The 27,387-nt window shown below is 46.9% G+C and overlaps 1 protein-coding gene across 1 annotated transcript; it reads left to right on the top strand.

The window, feature by feature from the left end:
- On the top strand, positions 1–27,387 carry LOC122367561 (mucin-2-like). The gene is made up of 5 exons (XM_043340787.1): positions 1–10; positions 5,766–5,789; positions 20,157–20,341; positions 25,256–25,460; positions 26,091–27,387. Exons 3-5 carry the CDS (start codon positions 20,294–20,296, stop codon positions 27,281–27,283), a joined length of 1,446 nt encoding a protein of 481 aa, XP_043196722.1. The 5' UTR covers positions 1–10; positions 5,766–5,789; positions 20,157–20,293; the 3' UTR covers positions 27,284–27,387.

Below are 27,387 nucleotides of genomic sequence, written 5' to 3'. Positions count from 1 at the left end.
GTTTGACCTTGTATTGTAACTCTGCGATTTAGAGCCGCCAGTGCATTGTACACTGAGTGAGTGTAGGCATTGTGTGGTTAAAAAACATTCTTATGCCTTATTTTTTTCATTTGAATGCTAGGATGCATTGAAAAGACTAAGTTTTCTGATTTTATGACCATAGGTATATGGTCATCACCCCGCCCACTCCAGCTGTTGATTGGCTGAGCAAATTTTAGTTTGGCGCCTCATTGCTTGCCCAACTGACCTTCATTTTTTATCCTTCTGAATTGCCGGACATCAGTTTTATGCCAATTAATTATTTTTTTAACTCACCTGTTAGGTGTCTTCAACCTCTGCTTGTAAAGGAAGGAGTGGAAACCTAATGTGTGCAGAGATGCGCCAATTCCTTGGTGGGCAGATGGCATGACCTCAGGCAAGAAATTGGAATGGTGCGTCTGCATTTGGTAAAACACAAAAAACTTGTGCGTGTTTTAAGTGCCAGAATCCTAGACAAGATGTTGTGTAAATGAGAAGTTAAGTGCCAACTTGCCTAGTTGTGTAAATGAGAAGGGTACTGAAATGTGATATGTTCTTGCCCTTGGAAGGAAAGGTCAGGATAGCTAGCCTAGGTGAGTCCACCCCGCTCCAGCTTGAGAAGGGTGGGCAGCAGCTACCTAGGGGGAAGGGCAGAATATGATAGGTAGTACAGTATGCGCGTATAACCCCGCCCTAACTTAGGAAGGGTGGGGTGCTTACCTAGGGGGGGGGAGGGAGGGAAGGGGATGAAGGAGAGATATGAATCGTTTACCTTCTCTTATCCTGTGTGTTCTACTTCTCCCAGGCTGTCGCGGGCAATGTGCGGGCTGCGATGGAAACCGCACTGGCTGCTGCAGCCCCATTTTCGACATTTTCGACACCGTCTGTGGCCGATCCGTCTGTGTATACAATGTAGTCGGCTGGCGGGAGTCCCGCCAGGGTCTCCTGTGCCGCCTCCAGCCGCTTGTCCGGTGGGTCCGTTCTCTTTGTCGGTCTCGCGACAGCACTTCTGATGGTGACGCTTCCCGCGGCACTCCCCCACGGCGGCGTCCGTGGGACCACCAGCACCGGCTCCCGCGGGAGATCTCCCAGACCAGCGTCTGAGGACGTTCTGGTCGGCCCAGCCTCGGTCTCGGTGGAGCCGCTTTCTGGGTCTCGCCGCTGTCAGCACCGGCTGCAGGGGGTCCCCCGGGAGGTCCCTCAGGTGCCGCTGGGTCGCCGCGGCCGTCAGCTGCCTCCGCCGTATCGCGAACGGCATCACGTCCGCCTCGCGCTCCAGCGCTGGCGCCGGGGTGGACCTGAGGCAGCCGGTGATGATCCGGCATGCCTGGCGCTGGGCGACCTCCAACTGCTCCAGAGTAGTGGAGGCCACTCCTGGCATCCAGCCCGCTGCAGCGTAGTCCGCGCACGCCCTGATGTACGCCAGGTAGAGCGACCTCGGTAACGGTAGCGCAGGCTTCACCGATAGCTTCGGCGGTGTAAACAGTCAAGGTAGGTGTATTGTAAGTATATTGACATAGATATGGTAACACTGTTAAATTATATGACGTCATTGGAGTATGAAAAAGTCTCTGGAACGTGTCAGGGAGGACAAAATGGGACTCGGCCGGTTCCAGCGGGACATATTGGGACTCAGCCGACTACCGCGGGACATAGTGGGACTCGGCCGGTCCCAGCGGCACACAATAGGATTCGGCCGGTCCCAGCGGAACACAATTGGACTCGGCCGGTCCCAGCAGGACACAATGAGACTCGGCTTGTCACAGCGGGACACAATGGGACTCGGCCGGTCCCAGCGGGACATATTGGGACTCAGCTGACTACCGCGGGACATAGTGGGCCGAGTCCCAGTTCGAATCCCACTATATCCCGCTGTTGTCGGCTGAGTCCTTCTTTGTGTCGGCCGGCCGAGTCCGGCCGAGTCCCATTGTGTCCCGCTGAGACAAGCCGAGTCCCACTCTGTCCTGCTGGGAGTGGGACCGGCCGAGTCCCACTATGTCCCGTGGTAGTCAGCTGAGTCCCAATATGTCCCGCTGGGACCGGCCGATTCCCATTGTGTCCCGCTGTGACCGGCCGAATCCCATTGTGTCCCACTGGGACCGGCCGAGTCCCACTATGTCCCGCGGTAGTCGGCTGAGTCCCAATATGTCCCGCGGTAGTCGGCTGAGTCCCACTTTGTTCCGCTGGGACCGGCCGAGTCCCATTGTGTCCCGCTGAAACTATTCGAGTCCCGTTGTGTCCTGCTGGGACCGGCTGAGTCCCAATATGTCCCGCTGGGACCGGTCGAGTCCCATTGTGTCCCGCTGTGACAAGCCGAGTCTCATTGTGTCCTGCTGGGACCGGCCGAGTCCCATTGTGTCCCGCTGTGACCGGCCGAATCCCATTGTGTCCCGCTGGGACCGGCCGAGTCCCATTGTGTCCCGCTGTGACAAGCCGAGTCTCATTGTGTCCTGCTGGGACCGGCCGAGTCCCATTGTGTCCTGCTGGGACCGGCCGAGTCCCATTGTGTCCCGCTGGGACCGGCCGAATCCCATTGTGTCCCGCTGGGACCGGCCGAGTCCCATTGTGTCCCGCTGTGACAAGCCGAGTCTCATTGTGTCCTGCTGGGACCGGCCGAGTCCCATTGTGTCCCGCTGGGACCGGCCGAATCCCGGTCTCCCTGATTTGTCCTCACTGACACGTTCTAGAGACTTTTTCATACTCCAATGACGTCATATAATTTAACAGTGCTACCATATCTATGTCAAGATACTTACAATACACCTACCTTGACTGTTTACGCCGCCGAAGCTATCGGTGACGCCTGCGCTACCGTTACCGCGACCTCAGGTCCGTGGTGCTCGCGCCCCAGGCTTTACCTCCAACTGCTCTCAGGGCGTTGCACCTTCTGACTCCTGGCCTTGAGGCTAGCCACATGCTGTCTGAAGGATAGTGTGCGGTCGAACGTGACCCCCAGGAAGGTCGGCGTCGGTTCGTGTCGCAGCCTGGTGGTCCTCATGTGCAGGCAGGCCTCCCGTCTCGCCTCGTGAGGGTCGAGGGTGAAGACAGTGGCCACGGTCTTCTCCGCGCTGACCTCCATCTTCCAGCGGTCCGCCCACTTCAACAGTTCGTTGAGGGCCGCTTGGACCCTCGTCTCAGCCTCGGCGATGGTCCTCCCAGTGGCGAAGATAGCCAGGTCGTCTGCGAAGAGGGTGATTTCGACTCCCGGCGGGAAGTCGGTGGCGATATCATTTATGAAGAGAAGGAACAGGAGCGGCGAGAGCACCGCTCCCTGCGGCGTGCCCTCACGCACGCAGCGGTAGCCTCCGAGCTGGCCGTTGAAGCGGACGCGCGCCTGCCGGTCCTCCAGAAAGGCACGGACCCACGCCACCAGGCAGCGCGGCAGTCCGAGGTCAGCCATCTTCCAAAGGAGCCCGATGTGCCACGTGCGGTCGAAGGCCCGCTTGAAGTCAACCAGGGCCATGACCGTCCTCCTTCTCCTCTGAAAACCGTCCGCGACAGCCTGGGTGACTTTCATCACCTGGTCTTCCGTGCAGCGCGCCCGCCGGAACCCCGCCTGGACCGGGTGCAACAGGTTCCTCCGCTCGACCAGCCAGTAGAGGCGCGCCTGGACCAGCCGCTCGACCACCTTCCCCAGGCAGCTGAGCAGGCTGACGGGGCGGTAGGAGCCGGGCTGGTCACGGGGCTTCCCTTTCTTGAGAATCGGCACGATTGTGCCCTTGCGCCAGATCGAGGGGAGTTCACCCCGGGCCCAGCTGAAATTCGCCAGCTCAAGCAGCTTCTCCCGCCCGGCGTCGCCAAGGTGCACGATCATCTCGTTGGTAACCCCGTCAGATCCGGGGGCCTCGCGTCCGGCGAGTTTAGAGATGGCCGTGTCCAGTTCCCTTCTTCCGAAGGGGCTGCAGCAGCCAGTGCGGTTTCCATCGCAGCCCGCACATTGCCCGCGACAGCCTGGGAGAAGGAGAACACACAGGATAAGAGAAGGTAAACGATTCATATCTCTCCTTCATCCCCTTCCCTCCCTCCCCCCCCCCCTAGGTAAGCACCCCACCCTTCCTAAGTTAGGGCGGGGTTATACGCGCATACTGTACTACCTATCATATTCTGCCCTTCCCCCTAGGTAGCTGCTGCCCACCCTTCTCAAGCTGGAGCGGGGTGGACTCACCTAGGCTAGCTATCCTGACCTTTCCTTCCAAGGGCAAGAACATATCACATTTCAGTACCCTTCTCATTTACACAACTAGGCAAGTTGGCACTTAACTTCTCATTTACACAACATCTTGTCTAGGATTCTGGCACTTAACCCTCGCCCGTAAACGGCGATCTGCCACCTTCGCCCATGCAGGGGGGGGGGGGTTGGTGCGACCCCCCCCCTTGGCGTTTGAAAACGGAGCGTCGTAGAGCTTAGCCGAAAAGACCAACGGATTGCTCTCGCCGAGATCTCGCGATTGGTGGTATATTTTTTGGTCCTAGGTCAACATTTGACCTACTTTTGACCATTCAAAGGTCAAATTTTCGGAAAAATAGACTTTTTTCAACTTTCCGCGGCGATTGCGGCAAAACGGTGAAAGATATCGACTTGAAATCTTCACTATCGTGTTCCTTGATCAATTCTCTATCGTTTGGTATGTATTTCGTTTCCCTAGCTCTAAAAATGGCGCGTTGGGAGCGCCGGAAGTCGGCAAGGTCACAGTCGGCGGCAGAAATTCGAAAAATCAAAATTTAAATTTTTGAAATCTGATTGTATTTTTGGATTTGGAAGGTCTATTTGCTCCCTATAGAAGCTAATATTGCTGCATATTCCCATTGAGGTGACAAGAATTAGCAAAATAGTGGTTCGGGCGCTTTTCAAAAATAGTACCGGACGCTGTTCCTCTTGTGACGTCATAGCTCCGTGACCTGACCTAACCCGGTCAAGTTTCTTATACCATATGATAGCCAATACTTGCCCCAACATGCATGGGAAGTTTCATCACGATCCATCAACCGATGTCCGTACCACCGGCAGGAAACCTCGGGCGTTGGCACTCAGTTTGTGAAAATCCGGCCGGAGGCTGTTCCCTTTGTGACGTCATAACTCCGTGACCTGACATGACCCGGTCAAATTTTTTTTTTATCAAAAGATGCGCAAGGTTTGCCCCATAAGGTGCCCAAAATTTGGCGGCGCTGCGCGCCGCCGTTTTTGCACTATTTCCGAAAAACCTCAGGGGGGGTTGCACCAACCCCCCCCCCCCCTACATGGGCGAGGGTTAAAACACGCACAAGTTTTTTTTGTGTTTTACCAAATGCAGACGCACCATTCCAATTTCTTGCCTGAGGTCACGCCATCTGCCCACCAAGGAATTGGCGCATCTCTGCACACATAAGGTTTCCACTCCTTCCTTTACAAGCAGAGGTTGTGGACACCTAACAGGTGAGTTAAAAAAATAATTATTTGGCATAAAACTGATGTCCGGTCATTCAGAAGGATAAAAAATGAAGGTCAGTTGGGCAAACAACGAGGCGCCAGACTAAAATTTGCTCAGCCAATCAACAGCTGGAGTGGGCGGGGTGATGACCATATACCTATGGTCATAAAATCAGAAAACTTAGTCTTTTCAATGCATCTTAGCATTCAAATGAAAAAATAAGGCATAATATTTTTTTTTACCACACAAAGCCTACACCCACTCAGTGTACAATGCACTGGCGGCTCTAAATCGCAGAGTTACAATACAAGGTCAAACAGTGATTTGCAAATATGGCAGATTGAAACAGACACGCCATAAAATGTAAGCACCACGGTCTTAAAATGTCATTGTTTTCGTTATTTTGTTTATGGTTTTTCCAATTGTAGTTAAAACATTGTTTTAAAATTAAATAGGTATCTGTATTTATGGTAATGAAATTAAATCTTTTAATAATGTTCTTTCTAAATACAGATCCATTCATGGAATGACCAGCTGATTGTGACGCCCACAACCTGCAGAAAAGCTGTTTCCTATCGCTATTTTCGCTGAATTGAATCAAATCACATTAATTCCTAGTAGAAAATGGAAGCCTTTTCTCTCTGATAAGTGGACGCGATACCGCAAGTACCGGCATGTTATACCATTTATCACCCGCAGTAGCGAGGGCCGCATTTAAGCCCATATATGGTCATCAAAAGTCACCCTACCATAGCATGTGCTCCTATTTCCTAAACATTTTTGGTCACCAAAGGTTTTTTGCCAAAACTCCTTACAGGAACAAGATACAGCCGCGCGGATGGTCTCATTGTGTTCAGCTCGTCAAGGCGCATCGAATGATATGCATGATGACCTCGAGGTCACGTGACCTGAGATCAACCTTTGACCTTGACCTTTCGAGGTCAACATATATATGGTTCGATGCGGATTGACGTGAGGATCACGATGGTGCCCTTAGTTTGTTCCTAGCTTGGCTAATTGGGAGAAAAACTCCGTATCTAGCGCCGCCATTTTATTTTTTGACCCCTGTGACGTCATCTTTGACCTGACCTGAAAATGACCGTAGTAAAAACTGTAGACCTTGTCCGTGCGTATTCCAAACCGTTTACCGCTTGTCGCTATCTTGCTTCGTTCTCGAGATCTCGGGGGCGGGGAGTTAAGTTGGCGCAGAAATTGTAAGTTGGCCCGTCGGTGCGCTCACCTGGTTCACTCACCTGGTTGGGTTCCAACAATGTCCAGTAGGATAGAGATAGGAGAGTCAAGAAGAGGAATTTAGGAACCCCGTACACAAGGGACGTGCCAGCCTTGCAAAGCTATACAAAAGACACCTATCATGGAAAGTGGGCGGCTGGAAAGTTGCGTCCCGTCTGTGAGATTACATCTGAATATTAAGGCATGAATACATAAGTGTTAAACAGTGGAACATTCGTTGTGTGGAATTGTTGACAAGAAGGTAGCATAAGATAGGTGACATCAAACATATGCATACAGCAAATCATGTATATTGTATATCTCTGTGTAGACCCTGCTTGAATGACGAGATAGTAGGAGCGCACACCGTGGCGTCAGACAGAGTTCCAAACATGTATACACCTAATTGCAAACGACCTTTTACGCACATCAGTGTTGACGGCAGGGAGAAATGCTTTGTACCTGTGTCCACGGGTTCTGGTTAGGGTGGGTTGGGCAAATAGTTCAGCCGGCAAGATACATGAGTGGCCGTGAAAAATCTTACAGCACTGTATGAGGTCAGCCCGTAGCAGTCGGCCTTGGAATTTGGATAGAGTAAAGGTTTAGGAGCTGTAGACGCTCTCCATAGGGGAGAAGGGCCATACCGTCAATCTGCTTTGTCCAGCGACGCTGGATTCGCTCAAGTAACCGCAAATCCTGGACAAATCCGGTGTGCCACACGCAAGAGCAGTATTCAATTAGCGGCCGGATGTGCGTAGTTAGTAAAAACAACATAAACTTCTGAGATCGGCACACAGTTGACCTGAGAAAACTATGGGCGAGGCCACCAGCTTTGTGAGCAATCTTATGCACATGACCATGAAATTTTAAATTGGTGTCTACAAGAACTCTAAGGTCAGTTGCTGAGGACACGGAGGGGATAGGTTTGCCATTCAGGGTGTACAAGGGAGGACCCGAGAGGGCAAAAAGTCTGGAAAAGCGGAGAACAGCACACTTTTTGACATTCATGTGTAATCCCCATGAAGCCGCCGTACTATAAAGAATGTCAATGTCACGCTGGACAGTAATCGGGAATGAAGGAGCATGTGCAGGAGAGCTAGGGTATTCTATGCAAGCATAAATCTTAAGGTCGTCGGCAAAAATATTATGACTACAAGACAGTTCAGATGCGATACTGTTAACGTACACTAGGAAAAGTAATGGCCCTAACACCGACCCCTGGGGAACACCGCTAAGAACCGGCCTTGGTTGGCTGGTGTGGTTTTGGATACACACACTCATTGAGCGATGGGTGAGGAAAGAACGGATGGCAGAGAGTGTTCTACCCTGTATTCCCAGACATCGTAGCTTCTCAAGCAGCAGGACATGGGCCACAACATCAAAAGTCTTGCTGAAATCAAAGAGAATCTAGTCGGCGGGCTAAAATCCCACATTCGCCCCATTCTCGAGTACGCGTCACCAATCTGGAACAGTGGCTTTGCACAGGATCTCAAAAGATTAGTCTGTTCAAAGGCTCCGGACCCGCAATGTGATTGGGCTCCGTAATATGGAATACGGTGATCGCCCCCCCCCCCCAAAAAAAAATGGAACTTGACCTATTATCTGTGAGGGGTATGTGAAATCTTCCGAGGCGATATAATCAAATGCTGAAAGATTTCCACGGCCAGTCAGGTACCTACCCCGAAGATCCTGTTGGATCTGGAGGTCGACAAGAGAACTAAGGAGACAAGAAACAAGGTCGACTAAGGTCGACAAGAAACTGCCGCAGTTTTCCCACTATTCACGAAAAACCTCGGGGGGGGGGGCGGATAACCGCCCCCCCCCCGTCGGTGCGCGGGTTAGTATGTGAGTAATAGTCAGGCGAGCGACATTGTTAGATCGATAGATACTAGATAGATAAGCTTTATTTCAGACTCTGGGTCCTTACTTTTAACCTAACTATTCCGGGCGACTCTACCCTATTAGCGGAGGGCGGAGGCCTTCAAGACCCTCTTCAGGTTTTTCTTGTGCCATTGCCAAACGCCGCAAGACTGAAAGCTCATACTCGGTGACTTTTCCTAGACATTCATTGCGCACATTTTGACAAATAAAGTTGCCGAGTCAGGTCAGGTCAGGTCACCAGAGGCGGCTTGTTGACCCCACTTCAGAAAAGTTTGTAATCACGCCAGAGCTACAGTTTTTGACTGATCAATTTCTTTTCTTCATGTTTTAGTTAGGGTACCAGTATGTGCAATTTGTATATCTCGGAATTTTTATATCTGTGACCTGTGGTCAGGCCAGACTCGTGACCTTTGCATTGCAACCCTATGGAAAAATATTGAAATGCCTCCTGCTTCGTGTAAAGGAGTCAAAACCACCCAATTCTTTCGGTATGGTGGAAGATTATCTCATCGCCGCTTATTGACAGGGGCACCAGGAACGGTCTTCTGAGTTCATGTGACGTCATAAATCGTTTTTTCAATAAATCATGACATGATAGTGTTAAAGAATTTTAAGTGGTACCTAACTGCTCGCCTGGTTAAGGCGCGTCGTTTGGTATGCAGCATGACCATACCACACAACCTCATTGGTGAATGACTTGACCTTGACCTCGGATCAATTTTCAAATTGACCTGTGAAGGTAATCGCATACTTATTTCGCATCGCATCGACGAGAGCAAAAAAAAATGCATTAATTTTATGTTTCTTAATTCAAATTTATGTAAGTAACTAATTCCAAAACGTTTTATCGTTAATGACCTCTGGTGACCTCAATATTGACCTGACCTGAAAATGTTTTGTGTAAAAGTTGTAGATCTTTGACCCGCGTCCTGCTGGGGTCTGCCGAGCAACGCGGTCTGATGAGGGGGGGGGGCATTTTGCCCCTCCCCCCTTCTAAGATCTCGAGAACCACGCAACATAGCGACAAGCGGCAAACGGCGTTGGATAGCCCCAAAGGGAACTACCATGTGACCCAATTTCATTGACCTCGGTCAAACCGATTACGTCACAGGTCAGGTCAAAGGTCAAATTTTCACCGTTTACAGGCATTTCAAGAAATGCGTTGTAAAATCGAGTAAAATGCATTTCATTGAAAATCATCGTCGATGGGTAAATGTTCGTCAAACACATATTTTGCTATTTGAGGTCACTGATACCAGGTCAGGTCACAGAGGTCAGGTCACTGAGGGTCACAAATTAAAAATATTCGATGCATGTTTTATGTTCCAGATTATATGCCAAATGCGATTATGTGGGACAGGCAGCCCTTGGGGTCAGTTGAGATTATGTTTTGGTGAAGGTCAGGTCAAATTAGGTCAAATTTTAAAGTTGATATTTTTGCATAAAATGGGTATCGATTCGATGCAGCTCGTCGCGGGGAGTTCAATGGTGATCTCTGTTTTGCGCTAAGTGGTCTAGAATTGCTAAAAATTGAGTTAAAAAATTTGACGTCATCAATTTTTAATAGTTTTTTTTTCTAGTACTTGGCCAAAAAAGAGGTATCGATCTAAAATTTGGTATGTATATCGAAAAGCGCAGGGACTATCACATATATTTCGTTTTTCGAAATACGAAATTTTTTGGAAATTTTATGAGTATATCTAACAAAACATTTTTTCTTAATTTTGGGGGTTAAATCCCAAAATTTCGAAAATCAGAGATAGCAGTTTTGTAGCGCCGTCTTTTCTCTACACAACCACATAAAGAACTTTAAAATTGCTTGTTAACTGTAGAATTGGTGAGCGTTACAAGATGTCATGTTTTTTGCTCATTTTTACTCGAACATGACCTCAGTCTGACCTCAATAACTCCTGACCTGAGGTGACCTGTGACTTGAAGTTTTGTCTGAAGGTATCAAATTGATGCCCGGTAAGGTATCCAAAATTTGGCGCCGCCGTTTTCTCGCTATTTAAGAAAAACCACAGGGGGGGGGGGCAAAATGCCCCTCTCCCATCAGGGCGTAGGTTAAACGACCTATCAAACGCCTTTTGCCGTTTGTCGCTCCGATGTGTAGTTTTTGAGATCTGAAGGGGGAAAGAAAGAGGCAAGGTGGAAGGACTGAAAGGAATTGGAAGGTAACCTGAATGCCAGACGCACCAGCCCAGTAGCGATAATCTTGACCATTGCATTGTCCCAAAAGAGATCTGGCTGGCATTGTGCGTCTTCCACAAAGCATATCAGATGAACACAGTCAATTTTCTACACGTTCGGCTGTGAGGAAGTACCTAACCTACATACTACAACTATCTACAAAATCAACACTGCCTATTCTCAATCACACCTGAGCAATGAACGTGACATATTGGGTTTCCATGGAGACATCAACAGGCCCATTATTCCAACACTACTGTAAGCGTGACGTCAGCTCGCGAAATGTGATAGCAGCGTGGTAGCACTAGCAGCAGCCGTGAAACACCGCCCAGGCTATCACGAGCATGTACAATTATTTCTCAAAGCTTGCAATGTTAGGCGCCCGAACAACATCTTTAGGCAGTGAGTGAGGCAGTACAGCGATGCATCTGACAGTAACATTGTTTCCAAGTGTCCGACTCTGTGTGGCAGTGTTCCATTTTTCAGACTTTTTGGTGGCAAATCACACCTAATGTGGAAAATACTTTCATCCCTAAAATATGAATGACCGACTTTGCTTCGTCTCTGAAAAATGTTTCGTTTATTCCCAACAGCCAGTTTACATGTCACTTGACAGTTGCTGCACCCTCATCCTTTTGTTTCACACCATGTCAAGATCCTGACACGAAATCCTGGTTTATCAGTTGGCATAGAAATTGGCATTACACCATTTTGCAAAAATACTCTAGTTATTTACTTTCCTTTTTCTCATCCTAGGATTTTTGTTTCTTCATCGGCACACCCCACCAAAATCCAATTTTAGAACACTGCTGAACAAATTAGAACAAATTCGATTTACTGTTAAACAGCTTCCAGCATTGTATCAAATCTGCACGAATGAGCCTGCCCAGTGTCCCAAAATTGCATTTTGGCTTGGGTGTCAGGGGGGAAATTGCTTTCAAAGATGGGGATAAGAGTGGAAAATTGCTGGCCAAGATGAGGCCCAAAAAGAGTGGGAAGAAATCAATAGCATTAATTTTTATTCATGCGTGATAAAATATGACATGTACAACGATTATCCACGCTAATGCTTTTCCTTCGTAATATTGGGAGTGGAAAATTGCTCTTCAAAATTGGAGATGAGTGCGAGATGATTTTCATTTTGATGTCGTTTCCCACCCAAAACAACAAATTTTGGAACACTGAGCTGCCTGCCCCTGGACAGAATACAGATTCAGGGACTGTAGGCGATCCCCATAGCTTAATCCATTCATTCCACCACTCGCTTTGTCCACCTCCTCTGTACATTTCTAAGACCCGCAAGTCTTGCAGATAACGTATTGGCCAAACCGCTAGCCGTGTGTGCAACAGTCCTAATTTGCTCGTGAAACGTAACCCGGCATGCGGTGGCCCCCCGGCCACCTTCCGCGTGGTTGGGGGGCATTTTATGCCCCCCCCCCTTATCTCCAAAAATACTGAATGGAACCGTAAAATTCAAACGGTGTTCGATAGCCCTGTAAAATTTGTTGAGGGAAATCAAATTTCATTGACCTCGGGGTCACCAATGACGTCACAGGTCAGGTCAAAGATAAAAATTTTTGTACCGTTCACGGGTCTTCTAGGGAATGCGCTACAACATCGAGTAAAACGCATTTTGTCGAAAAACAGCGATAGGGCGTAAGTTGCCTAATACATAGGTATGTTGCTATTGGAGGTCACTGATAATGCCTGGTCAGGTCACCAAGGGTCAGCACATGAACCCAACTTTTCTAGGATTGTGCAATGCATGTTTTATGGCAATTTTTCATTTCCAACTCAATGGTGTTGGTGGTTTTCACTGAGCGGCACTTACAACGCAGCTCTTCATAGGTATTCGTCTCTTAACATTTGTAATGGGGCACGTGGTGTTACAGGTACGTTGGTTATACGTAAAGACCAAGAAAGTCAGGGCAAAGTAAAGGAAAGTAAAGACCGTAAAGACTTATTTCTTTTCATGATTGAAAGCAATGGTGCTTTTGAATAGTTGCACTTTGTGATTTTTGTGGCTGCTTAATGCTTGTTCTTGTTTTATCCCGCATGTATTTATAATTCAGCGACCACTAAACTGGTGTCTGGCCTGGTATTGCTATTAAAGTGACCATCCCACCTTAACATTAGTTTTAAAATTAATGCTAGGAGGTTTCGTGAAATCCAAATTTCCAGTGTTGGTAATTATTTCTTTTAGACTTAAGTTTTTTCTTTGTAATTACAAACTTTATTTGTTAGTGAACTTTTTAAGGAGGGAAGAGAGTCGGCCGGCAGTGGCGGATCCAAGGGGGTCATATGGGTCATGTCCCCCCCCCCTCGGGGCCCTTCGTGGGGGCACCACGGCCTGCCAGGGCCACCACCGGCCTCGCAGGGGCACCACCGGCTTCGCAGGGCCCAGGAGCACCTTGGGCTTAGGCTTCGGTCAGCGCTACCAGTGGCTCTCAAACATTTCCGCTCAGCCACGGCTGGGATGGGTGGCGACCTCCCCTCAGAGTCGCGATACTTTCAAAAGAGACTTAACCTTGCATTTACACTAATCCAAGAGACCCTTCCACCAAAAGAAAAAAATCACGAATTGGCATAAAAGTGATGTCCCATGGTTCAGACACATCAGAAATGAATATTTACCAAATTTCATCGAAAATTTATCACCGGTTTTCAAGATATTAGACTCTTGTTTGGTTTTTAGGACCTCCATTGTTCCTACGACGTCATTTGAAAGCAATAATTTGGCATCATGTACTGTAATGCATTTATATTATATGCATTTTATTATATGTTATATATTGTATATTATTATATGCATTTCAGACTTCATGACAGACATGTGCATGGATCCGAGTGATGGATCTATGATCTCAGTGGATCTCGAGGCAAATTGCAGGTTCGGATCCATGATCCCATCGAATCCGGCGTGAAAAATGTATCCTGGGCCCAATCTTACCAATGCCGTAAATAGAATTTGGTAGCACTGGCCGGAGTTCACGGCACTGATATAAAAATATCCTTTTTATTTTCAACTTGCAAATTTTGTCCAATGATTTTGATAGCATGGATGATTATGAATGTTGCTTGAACGAATGAATAAGTGAATGTGGAATAGTTCTGAATGTTACCGAATGCTGTGAATGCGCATTCACGGCATTTGGTAAGATTGGGCCCTGGATCTATGATCTCACAGGATCTGACGATAAACCAAGAACATGGATCTATGATCTGAGTGGATCCCACCATGCACAACATTTGAAACCAGGTTTCCAAGTGCTTCTATGTCAATAAGTGCCATAAAACTATGGATTATGACGTGCCATCACCTAAATCACTAAATAAGAGCGTTTTTGTGTTGCAACGAGTGATTTTTTGGGATTTCTGTGTTGACCAAAAATAAATGAGGATCTATGATCTCACTGGATCTCAAGCAAAAAAACTAGACTCGGATCTATGATCCCTACGGATCTCTCGATAAATTAAGGAGCTGGATCTATGATCCCGACGGATCCGAGATCAGGATCCGTGGAATCAGATCTCAGATCCATTTTCTCGGATCCATGCACATGTCTGCCCCATGAGACCTGTTTTTCGACGATAATTTCTTCGGTTTTCGTCCAACTATCTTGAAATTTTAACATCAAATATTTCAGCTTAAGCGCGAATTTTTGTCAATACGGTCTTTTAACAAAATATCAAAATTTAGAGGACTTGTCGTTGGCTCGTAATGTTATTACGAGCGAGCGAGCGCAGCGAGCGAAGCGAAGTCTTTTCAATATAACGGGAAAATCTCGGTATGAGCGGCCCGGCCCGGCCCGGCCCGGCCTGTAACGCTTTTGAGAGGCTTATATCTCAGCAACCGCTGGACCGATTTGCCTGCGGTCTTTTTTGCTGGGTAGTTCATATCTTTACGGAGCGAGCGAAGCGAGCTTAGTCCTTCCTTAGATTAACGGAAATTTCTGAGTATGAGCACGATTCTGCGACGCTTATATCTCAGCAACCACTTCACCGATTTACACGCGGTAAATTTTGTTGGGCAGCTTCATTCCTTCTACCAAGTATTGCACTATTCCCGATGCATGTGGGTGACCCCTTATGCACGTGCCACGTGCAAAACGAAGAGGTGTCAGTTTTTACGAGCGAGCGAGCGCAGCGAGCGAAGCGAAGTCTTTTCAATATAAGGGAAAAATCTCAGTATGAGCGGCCCGGCCCGGCCCGGCCTGTAACGCTTTTGAGAGGCTTATAGCTCAGCAACCGCTGGACCGATTGGCCTGCGGTCTTTTTTGCTGGGTAGCCCCATCCCTTCTACCCCGTAATTGACTACTTTTGATACATCTCAGTGACCGTCGTGACACGTGCCACGTGAAAAGTCAAGGGTGTTCAAGCAGTTTTGCAAAAGTAATGTTTTTGAGAGGCCCATATCTCAGCAGCGGCTTGAGCGATTGTCTTGCGGTAAGTTCTATAGGGTAGCTGCATCCCTTCTACCAAAGGTCGGATACTCTTGATCTATGTGAGTGACCCCCACTGCACGTGCAAAATACAAAAAGAAGAGATGCCAAATTTGTTCCCATTTCAGTAACTCGGTAATTACTGGGGCGATTTCGCTGAAACTTGGCATACAGGTAGGCACCCACCAGGCAATGCATTCCCATGTGTTGCGGTTAAGGTGCTACTGCACGTGCGCACGTGCAGGGGGCGTTTCCAGATCTCGAGAACGGCTGGGCCGATTGCGCTCAAATTTGGTACACGGTTGGGGACCGGTTAGTAGGGTGCCGTGCAAAAGTCATTTTGGACCCCGTTTGCACGTGCGCACGTGCAGAATGCCGCTTCCAGATCTCAGGAACGGCTGGGCCGATTGCGTTCAAATTTGGCACACCGCTAGCGACCGGTTAGAAGGGTGCTTTGCACAAGCTCGTTGGAAGTACCCTCTCGCCCTTCCGCACGTGCAGGGCTCACTATCTCGCTCGCTCGTTTTTCGCCCAAAAGGCGTTTTACTGGTATAATAGTTGCAATATCTCGGTGACTACTTGGCCGATTGCGCTGAAAGTTGGCATGTAGGTAGGCACCCACTAGGCAATGCATATCCATGTGCCAGAGTTGGGGTGCTGCTGCACGTGCGCACGTGCAGGAGTCGTTTCCAGATCTCGAGAACGGCTGGACCGATGGCGCTCAAATTTGGTACACGGTTAGGGACCAGTTGGTAGGGTGCCGTGCACAAGTCAGTTGGGACCCATTCTGCACGTGCGCACGTGCGTCGTGCAGGGTGCCGCTTCCAGATCTCGAGAATGGCTGGGCCGATTGTGCTCAAATGTGGCTCATAGCTAGAGACCGTTTAGTAGGGTGCCATGCACAACTCAGTTGGAGGTACCCCCTCGCAATTTCGCACGTGCAAGGCTCACCCTCTCGCTCGCTCCGTGAGTCGCCCCAAAAGGCGTTATACTGGTTATTATAACATTATATTTTGAGTAACCTTTATCATACCTTTCAATTTTCTCCTATTGTTTTATAATGGAGAGGGCGCAAAATTGACCTGACCTTAGGTCACCGATATCAATATTTCGAGAAATGCGTTTCATTGGTACTATTGCTCTTATCAATCGCTGAAACCGGTAAGTGCAAGCCAGGGACCCCATTTTGGCTATCTCAACTCAAAACTAATGTTAATGTGGGATAGTGACTTTAAAGGGACCCTCCCACCTTCAAAAAAGTTAATGAATTGGCATGAAAGTGATGTCCCTCGGTTCAGAAAGAGCAAAAACGAATATCCACCAAATTTCATCGAAAAATATTCACCGGTTTTCAAGATATTAGACTTTTACTTTTGTTTACTTTTTGGGATCTCCGCTGTTCCTAGCGACTTTATTTGAAAGTGCGGCATTTGTTGCGCGCAAAGCAGCGTATACCACCGCGTGCTACAAAACGTTTTAGTCAAACATTTAACGGACGTTCGAAAGCCTGATGACGTCATCAGATTCCCGTAATGGTTAAGAGATAGGGACCACGCTGGTCCCACCCTGCAAGTAAAGGGAAGAAATTTCTTGAACACCATAAAGCTGCGGGGGTTGCGACCAGGATAAATGGTGGTTTCTGAGCCTGGCCGCAAATTTGGCTATCTCAACTCAAAACTAATGTTAAGGTGGGAGGGTCCCTTTAACGGCAGCTGCCACTTCTCGGACCATGACAGTATGCTATTAAAGGGACCCTCCCACCTTCAAAAAAGTTAATGAATTAGCATAAATGTGATGTCCCGTGGTTCAGAAAAATTTAAGATGAATATCTACCAAATTTCACCGAAAAATATTCACTGGTTTTCAAGATATTAGGCTTTTACTTTTGTTTACTTCTTCGGATCTCCGCTGTTCTAGCGAGTTTATTTGGAAGCAATAATTTGGCAGCTTTGAAGTGCGGCAGACGTTGCGCGCAAAGCAAATGGATGATATGAGAAAAGTTTGGAAAGCGCACAAATAGTAGAAATTTGCGTTTTTATCAAGCATGACAGCAGGTACAGTGTTGTCTTCTACAGTGAACGAAGGGCGGCAATGATAGACGTATTTCCATAATTTACCTTGAGCTCATGCAGTCTCTCGTATTCCCATAAACTGCTGAAAACGAATGTACCCCATGCACGAATGTGTCCCACTCTTCCCTATCGATTTAAGATTTGGTATGTAAATAGAAGTCGGTAGAGACTTCAGACCATCACATATGGGTATTCCGTTTTTTTTTCGAAAATCGAAAAACTTTTTGGTTTTTTGGCTGTAACTCTGAAATGTGGTTCAGCTTTTCAAAATTGGGGGCGAAGAAGCTCACTCTATTCACGGAACTGCTGCAAACTTGTTTGTTGAAAAAGTGTCATTTTTTCAACAATGAATTTTGAAATATATTACAAATAACGTTGTGGGGCAGGTTCGTGTATGCACTGCCTAGGCCTATTCGTGCATTTTTTCCGTTTTTGCGATTTATGACTATCTGTAGTAGGTTTCACTAATGACGCCGGCCTGACTCAGTCTCGGCTGCTTGCGACGTCGTGACAAGTAATTCACGCGACCTTGGCGAGGTCACGGAGGCCGGCAGTTGGCACATTCTTGTTGGCCAGCCCATTCTTTCTACATATGTTGTGCAATGCATTCTTGTCGAAAGGAATCAAGTGAAATGACCCCCTTTCGCCCCTGCCACCTTTTTTGGTAAATCTCTGGTACCTAATGCCCGGTAATTGCTCGAACTTTGCAGGGCGCACGGAAGTGTCCCATCCCTTGCACGAAAGTGCCCCATAGGTGGGGCAGTTTCGTGCAAACGTTCAGAGTTATTAAAAGTCATTTTTTCTAATAGAAGCAATAATTTTCGAGGATAACTTTTGAAGAGGAAACATATCTGCAATAGTTCCTTTCCATACTACAATCAACAATTTTGCCGTTGCACTAACCAAAGAACAGATAAATGGATTTATTCATTTTTTGCACGAATGTGCCCCACTCTCCCCCACCTCTTTTTTTGGCCGAGTTATAGCAAAAAAGAAAACTTCCAAATTGATTACGTCAAATTTTCAACCTCAATTTTTAGCAATTCTAGACCACGTAGCGCAAAACAAAGACCATCATTAGACTCGCCGTGACGAGCTGCCATTGTATGCAATCAATACCCATTTTATGCAAAACTATGAACTTTGAAATTTGACCTTTTTTGTCCTGACATTGACCTGACCTCAATGTTGGAAATAAGGTCCTTTGCTGGTCCCAGTCGGGTCCAAACGATTTTCTTCTCCTTCTCCTTCTCCTTTTCTTCTCCTTACAAATTGATACTACGGCACTTGAAATCTCTTAAACTTCCAGCCAGTGTGATAAAAACTGCTATTATTACGCATAAAACATGCAGTTATAGCATTCAGAGAATACATTTGATCAACTGTCACATTGTAGGCCAAACGTGTGATTTTCCTGGTGAGTGTTCTACAAGGTGGCCGGTTCTCCGCGAATTTTATTCTCCGGGACCAGGACCAAAATTCGCAATTCATTGCCTGACCTTCACCAGAAAGTGACCTAAACCGTACCTAATGGTCTTTTTAACCAACACCATTGAGTTGGAAATGAAAATTTTGCCATAAAACATGCATCGCACAACCCTAGTAAAGTTGGGTTCATGTGCTGACCCTTGGTGACCTGACCTGTGACCTGACCTGGTATCATCAGTGACCTCCAATAGCAACATATGTACTAGGCAACTTACGCCTTATCACAGATTTTCGACAAAATGCGTTTTACTCGATGTTGTTGTTTAAATGTTGGCGCCGTATTAAATTGACCGCCAGTAATGAAAAATTTACCTGGTCATTTCATCAAATTTCATAAAGTCAAAACGTTTTTCGCACTTTATCATCACCGTTAGGCGTTAGCTTCATTAAAGGGACCCTCCCACCTTCAAAAAAGTTTATGAATTGGCATGAAAGTGATGTCGCTCGGTTCAGAAAGAGCGAAAACGAATATCTACCAAATTTCACCGAAAAATATTCACCGGTTTTCAAGATATTAGACTTTTACTTTTGTTTACTTTTTTTGGGATCTCCGCTGTTTCTAGCGACTTTATTTTAGAAGTGCGGCGTTTGCGGCAGATGTTGCGCGAAAATAGCATATACCACCGCGTGCTACAAAACGTTTTAGTCAAACATTTAAAAATCGTTAGATATCTGCGCTGACGTCACACATTCAGAGGGGTATTCCTAAGCATTAGCCCCTCTGAATCAAAATGCTGCAATTTTGAAATTCAATATTTCCGATTTAAGGCATTTCTCGATGTTGTGAGTGCCGAAACCGGTAATTGTGAGCCAGGGACCCCATTTTGGCTATCTCAACTCAAATCTAATGTTAAGGTGGGAGGGTCCCTTTAAATAGTCTTGACATTTCCGGGTGACGATAGGGGACAGTTGCAGATGCAGATGAGTCTTCGGGGAATAGCGTTTGCATCGGCTTCCCCATAGGTGCCGTATAATTGGTACTGGGATAATGATGAGGATGGAGGCTGCATGTATTTCTCTCTTTGTTCATGTTCGTTCCAGACGTTTTTGACGGGTTCTCCATAGACAGTGCAGCTTCTCCTCTCTCTCTCTCTCTCTCTCTCTCTCTCTCTCTCTCTCTCTCTCTCTCTCTCTCTCTCTCTCTCTCTCTCTCTCTCTCTCTCTTCCGCATCCTCTTCCCGTTCGTCATTGAAAAGAAAGTGGCCACAGTCGCCTCAATCATCCCGAATCGCCCACGTGCTGACTAGATACCGAGATACGAAAACCAGTTGAAATGAACTCTTTAAATGCATTTTCAATAGGTAAACGTTTGTTTGCATTGCTTTAAAAGAGTGAGTTCACGTTGCTGTTCTAGAGCCGTTTAGTGTGTGCGGCATTCTATTGAACACTTGAACTTTAATTCACGATATGTATGTGCTTTATTTCAGGGCCCAAGAAATGCCCGACGTGTGGGACGCCAGTTCGGGGAAGGGCGTTGGCGTGTCGGTGTGGGCGCAGCATTGCTGCAGATCGTGAGGCCGAGCGCTCTGCACTGCGTCGGCAACTGAGGGAGCAGGGCTCAAGGATGCGCGACGACAACTTGGACAAGATCTTTGCGAACATCAGGAAACAGGTTTGTCCGTTGACACACTAACGAAGTGACTGCAATCTTGGTTGTTGATTTTGGTTAAATCATTATCAACATTCCACTACTCAATAAGCTGCCCTTGTCACGGTCATTGTAAAATCCTATTGTACGTAGGGTGAATGAAAGTTTTGAGCCTAACAGTTACGGGTGACGCAGATTAACGAAACTCTGGTCACATATTTTGCCACTATTTATATGGGTGGACACCAAATTGTGAAGTCCTACCATTTTTTCATCACTTTTTAAAGGGACACTCCCACCTTAACATTAGTTTTGAGTTGAGATAGCCAAATTGGTGGCCATGGCCTGCAAATACCGGTTTGGGCACTCACAACATCGAAAAATGCTTTAATTCGAAGATATGGAATTTCAAACTTGCAGTTTTCGGATTCTAAGGGGCTAATGCATTGGAATGCCCCCTTAGAATTTGTGACGTCAGCGGAGATCTAACGATTTTTAAATCTTAGACTAAAACCATCGTTAACACGTGGTAGTATACGCTGCTTTGCGCGCAACGTCTGCAGCACTTTAAGGCTGCCAAATTATTGCTTCCAAATAAAGTCGCTAGTAACAGGGGAGATCCCAAAAAGTAAACAAAAGTAAAAGCCTAATATCTTGAAAACCAGTGAATATTTTTCGTTGAAATTTGGTAGATATTCGTTTTCGCTCTTTCTGAACCAAGGGACATCACTTTCATGCCAATTCATTAACTTTTTTGAAGGTGGGAGGGTCCCTTTAAGCGCCTTGAATAATGTTGTTTTGGGTAAGTGCTCCCGGTGTCAATGACGTCATTATTTTTTGTGAAGCGTCACCCAGTCAGTTTTTCTTAAGGTTTGGAAAGAAATAGACACTAAGTTTGCCAATGCTGGTCAAAAGATTTAACTTGGGATAAATTGGGAAGGTTCAGTAATTGATTTTTTACATTGCAACCATTGAAAAATACCCTAATACCTAAAAATTGAAAAATCGCTCTAGCACGCCTCTCAAAAGATATTCGCGAAAAAGTATCAGGTACTATTGGTGACCTGAGATGACCTCAGGGGCATAAAAAGGGGTCACAGGTGCCATACCCATGTTCATTGTGTCAAAGATACTATAGTAGTTCAGTGTTTAAGAGTGTTTATAATGACTTCCGTCTAAAAAGGGCGACTTTTAGTTTTATCCCATTGACTTAAAATGGGTAGGTCGCAAAATTGGCCTGGACTTAAGTCACCGATATCCAAATTCTGAGATATACATTTTGTACATACTGTTGCTCTGATCAATCGTTAAAAGTTTCAAAGTGATCGGTCACTCTGTGTAGTTACGGCAGACATTGAAACTTTATGTAGTGAAGTCACTTGACCTGACCTTAAGTGACCTGGTTCTGAAATTTTCACAACACACGTATGCATATATATATATATATATATATATATATATATATATATATATATATATATATATATATATATATATATATATATATATATATATATATATATATATATATATATATATATATATATATATATATGTTACAGGGATTTTGAGAAATCCGTGAGTTTGCAAACTCCCTGACCCATCAGTGAGTTTGCAAACTCACTACTGTTAACGCCAGACCCGTTGAGACCCTAATTTTTCGCGATTATTTTTAAATGCGTGGAATAATTTCAACCATATTTAGGAAATAGCTGTTTCAAGACCTGCCGAAACTTTTTCTTCAAATACGTTTTGTTGTCATTTAAATATTTGTGGCACTTGTCATTGACTCGTAATGTTAACTGTTTTTCCATCCTGGATAGAGGCTTTCATACGTCATAGGACATTAGGCTCCGCCCACGACTGCGGCATTGACCCGTACCCATCAGCGACCTCTGTACACACGACACCCCTGCCATCTGTAAAGGACTATGAATTTCACTGACGCTTCACGTGCTATGTATCAATTCAAATTGCAGCAGACGGTCAAGTAAATGTTAGGCTCTTGTTGACTCTCACCTATGTATGCAGCGCCCCATACACGACTGGTACCTCCCAGCCTGGCAAGATGTTTAGGCTTCTCTGTTTGTCCACCCTTGAAATATAAAAAACCCTCCTTGACCTTTCGTTTGCTCCAATTTCTTTCATAATCCAGAATTTTGACGTCGTCCCACATGATGTCATGCCCCGTTTCCACCACATGTCTTGAGATACCTGAATGATCCCCGTTCCCCTGAGCTATAGCCCGCCTATGCTCTGCCTCCCTTGTCTTCAGCTTCCTCCCTGTCTCCCCCACACAAAGCTTCCCACACTGACACTGATACTGGTAAACTACCCCCGACTTATCCTTAAACCCTAGCCTGTCTTTTGGTTTAAAGGTAGACTGCCACCTTTTTTCCACAAAACGGTTTTCACTAGAGCTGAGCCACCTATGTCCCAGACTGAAGTCGGTTTTCCGAAATTCGAACCCGTTTGCGAGAAATCGGAGACCAAAGTTCAGTTTGATGCCATTTTTTTAGTCCAAGAAAACCGACATCTCTACTGTTTATCGATAACTTTGAAACATGAATTTTCTTATCTTTTGGTAAATATATGTCAAAACTTTGATTGTTTCGAGATCAGAGAAGAATTTTGGAGTGTCAAAATAAAAGTTAAACTTATATATTCAGTAGTTCATTTTTTTTCCAAAAAAGTGTGGGAAATGGGGTTTAACATGGGCCAGACCCATTCCAAATGAGCCATGATTTTTATAAATGTTTTACGAACTTAAATGCAAAATAAATTAAACATGGCCAATTTCTTATGAAATCATATATTAGTAAATCATAAAATACCTTACTTTTTTCAAATAAAATGTAATAATCTTATGACCTTGAAGTCTAGTGATGTGTAAACATTGTCGCTAGACATTAACCGATTGATAAATGTATGATAATCGACAATTTTTTTCGCGATTCACGTGATGATACTTTGTCAGGTGAATTCTAAAATTTTGTTTTGTCCAGGGAATAAATCATAGGCCGATCTGAGAAAACTTTTTGAAGGTGGCAGTCTTCCTTTAACTAGCCTTGCTTTCAGATTTGCAGCCGGTCTCGTACTAACTTTTGCATATGGGCGTAGGATGCGTGTCACCTGCTCACTAACCCCCTGGACATACGGAATGCGACAATGAATATTGAGCGAGCGCTAGCGAGAAACAGCTGCCCAAAACGAATGGTGCGTCGGGTTTACAATCAGGTCAAGAATAGGGAGCGGCTTAGGGCAGGTAGGGAAGATGGGTCAGGGCGGGAGAGTAGAGCGTCGGAGGAGGACAGGCGCACGTTTATTACCTATGGCTGACGAAGAAGGCAGTAGCCTTCGAAAGCTACCAGTTATATAAACTTTACTGGTGTGGAATAACTTTTTTTTGCCATTTTTAATTGTGTATTTGAATAACACATGAGGAAAAGATGTATGATAACGTTTGCCAAATATTTGCAAAAAACCGCAGGAGGTGCTCAGACAGGGCGCGAGTTAAAGCGATAATTGACGATTCATATTTTTACGAAAGTCGATGATTCTAAGGACAAGAACAGAATGCAAACGATAGATTAAATAAATGACTAAGGTGGCTGCATAAATACCCGCAACCGGAAGATTTCAAAACGTTAGGATATGTCACGAATAACGTGACATATCCGCTAACAACATAATTGTTGTTACAAGCGTGCAATGACGTGTCAAAAAAAGATAATTCAGCAATCGGACCTCAACTATCTCAGCGTAAAAATATGAGACCAGGTAATTTTGAGCCACCCTGTAAGGCATTTATTGGTGTTGCGAGTGCCGAAACTTGGGTATCTCAACTCAAAACTAATGTCAAGGTGAGATGGTCATCAAACCTTGAATTTTTGCACAATTTTTTTTTCCGATGAACCGTGTCAAATCATTAAAATTGACCTTAGGAACCCGTGACAGCTCATCGACCGACAATAACTTAACCGATAACACCTACCCTTGCCTTGTCCCCCTTAACCCGCGCCCTGCGGAGGGGGGCTCTTTGAGCACCCCTACCCCTGTGGTTTTTCGTGACGCCGCCGTTTTTGGTACACCTTATCATACATCAATCCTGCGCATGTTGTGAAAACTTCAGACCAAGGTCATTCACGGTCAGGTTCAAGTGACCTCACCTAATAAAAAGTTTCAATGTCTGCCATAGCTACACCGAGGAGCCGATTGCTTTGAAACTTTCAGAGATTGATAAGAGCAATAATATGTACAAAATGCTTATCTCGGAATTTCGATTTCGTTGACCTAAGGTCAGGTCAATTTTGCGACCTCCCCATTATAAGTTAACCCGTGCATGACTGGGGTATTTTCCATAACGCAAGTGACTGGGGGGGGGGGGGCTCTCCAGAGCCCCCCCGCTCCTATCTCCGAAACTACTGGGCCGATTGTCAAAATTCAAACGACGTCTGACAGCCCTGGAAAAAAAAAACTGTAGCGAAACCTATTTTCATTGACCCCGAGGTCAATGAAAAATGGCAAAGTGATCTGACTAAAAAAAAATGGCTAAGTATTTTCTTCATTACTTTTGACGCTCTTTCGAACGTAGCCTTCCGCGTGTCGATACGTGACCCAGGAGCCGAGTTAGTCAGTTAATCCCTTATTTGCAATTTCATATATTGTCTAACTATACTGGATTAGCTAATCCATTGGTACTTATCAGGATCAGTAATGTCCATGGAAACGTGGTCTATATGATGCTAAGAGGATTGAATGTGCACTTCAAGGAGCTTACTCGATATTGGGTATATCTGCAAATGCACTCGCACGGTATTTGTGCAACACATGTTTCGATCGTTTCCTGGATCCCTCAATCGATGCTTCATTCGTGCTTCACTTTTTCTGTGTCTTGATGCAAAGTGTGTTCAACAAAGTGTGTTGTTCTTTTCACAGGTCTATCGGCTGCAGGGCAAAGGCCATCACATCGCCCTGCTGGGTATGCGTGTTACGGAGCGGCAAACGTTTCGTTTTGAAACGTTCGAAGATGAGGTCCTGGAGAGCGCTTTTACGGAGCGCAGACGTGCAGACCTACAGTCCGAGACCGATACAAAGGTCCCGAATGCCTTTCAAGAGGCGATAATCAAGACATTTGCCCGACGTGAGTTATGCTATCGAGTTCGTGTTACTGCTGCTAACGAGTTATGTGCCTGCTTAGCTCGTTCTTTTTTCCCTTCACCATTTTTGTCCCATGGTTCCTAAGAGTTCAAGAGGTCAAGCTCAGTATGAAATTTTAGGTCATTGCGAATCGACTTGCAAAAAAAAAACTAGAAAGGTGTTCTTTCTATAAGCTCCTCATTTTCACGCTAACGAAATGGGTTTCAGGGGGTTTGGTACGACCCGAGCCCGCGTTTCACCCCTAAAGGAGCTAGACTTGCTAGAGTCTCGTGGAAAAAAAAAAAACGGTGTGTGTGCGCTGACAAGTCGCAGCGATTAGTACCCGATTTTAAGGTCTCAGGAAAAATGAGTGGTCTAAATCCGATGAGAAAGGCAACTTTGGGGTACCCTACCTTTATAAGCACGTCATAAATGGCCTTCCGCAGCCTTTGGGTCCTACCAATCATTTTTGGGAAACGACACCCCTGAAACTGCTTACGAAACTTTTCCATTATCTTATGTTTGCTCTTACCATGGTTTGCATTGTAATGGAGCTACAGCTTGCCTGAATCTGTACTTGTGTAAACTCGCATTATGGACCGTATTTGCTCACCGTGCCGTCATTTCGTTTCAGGAATTTATCAAGTCCATCCAAAGAGGCTGCAGGAGCCCCCCAGTCTCTTACAGCTGCGGGGTGTCGGCCATTTCCGGTGTGGGAACTGTAGAGGCCCCCTCACTGCCCAAGACGCCGCAACCGCCAACGCCACCGCTGAGCCTTCCGCCACCGCCACCGCAGTCGCTGCGCCTCCCGCCACCGCCACCGCTGCTCCAGCCGCCACCGCCACCGCTGCTCCAGCCGCCACCGCTGCGCCTCTCGCCACCGCTGCAACAGCCGTCGATACTGCTGTCTCTGCTACTAGCGACGTTCTGTCTTTCAGCCATCTCCAACCAGCCCGTCCCACCACCGCGCCCACCACCGCCACGCCACGCCACGCGAACTCCCTCCACAGCATCCTTCGACCCCCGGTCACCGATGTCACTTCCCATCCAGCCCGTCCCACCACCGCCACGCCACGCCACGCTAACTCCCTCCACAGCATCCTTCGACCCCCGGTCACCGATGTCACTTCCCATCCAGCCCGTCCCACCACCGCGCCCACCACCGCCACGCCACGCCACGCTAACTCCCTCCACAGCATCCTTCGACCCCCGGTCACCGATGTCACTTTCCAACCAGCCCGTCCCACCACCGCGCCCACCACCGCCACGCCACGCCACGCGAACTCCCTCCACAGCATCCTTCGACCCCCGGTCACCGATGTCACTTTCCAACCAGCCCGTCCCACCACCGCGCCCACCACCGCCACGCCACGCCACGCGAACTCCCTCCACAGCATCCTTCGACCCCCGGTCACCGATGTCACTTCCCATCCAGCCCGTCCCACCACCGCGCCCACCACCGCCACGTCACGCCACGCTAACTCCCTCCACAGCATCCTTCGACCCCCGGTCACCGATGTCACTTTCCAACCAGCCCGTCCCACCACCGCGCCCACCACCGCCACGCCACGCCACGCTAACTCCCTCCACAGCATCCTTCGACCCCCGGTCACCGATGTCACTTTCCAACCAGCCCGTCCCACCACCGCGCCCACCACCGCCACGCCACGCCACGCTAACTCCCTCCACAGCATCCTTCGACCCCCGGTCACCGATGTCACTTCCCATCCAGCCCGTCCTCCCTCTATTCGTCGCGTCAGACCAGCCGGCAGTACTGTGGTGTGGGTGATGCCTGACGGGACGGTTAAGCGCGCGAAAAAGGAGTGATGTGCGTTCATGACAAGAAAATACTCCACATCCGTGCGGCCCTGTGTCGGTCATGTGGCCGAATCCGCGACCATGTGTATAAAGTGTAAATAGGGTATGGGTAC

This window comes from Amphibalanus amphitrite, unplaced genomic scaffold (assembly GCF_019059575.1).
Source record: "Amphibalanus amphitrite isolate SeventyFive unplaced genomic scaffold, NRLGWU_Aamphi_draft 000877F_arrow, whole genome shotgun sequence".
Lineage (NCBI taxonomy): Eukaryota > Metazoa > Arthropoda > Thecostraca > Balanomorpha > Balanidae > Amphibalanus > Amphibalanus amphitrite.
The sequence above is the reverse complement of the archived record's forward strand: the minus strand, read 5'-3'. Positions and strand labels throughout refer to the sequence as shown.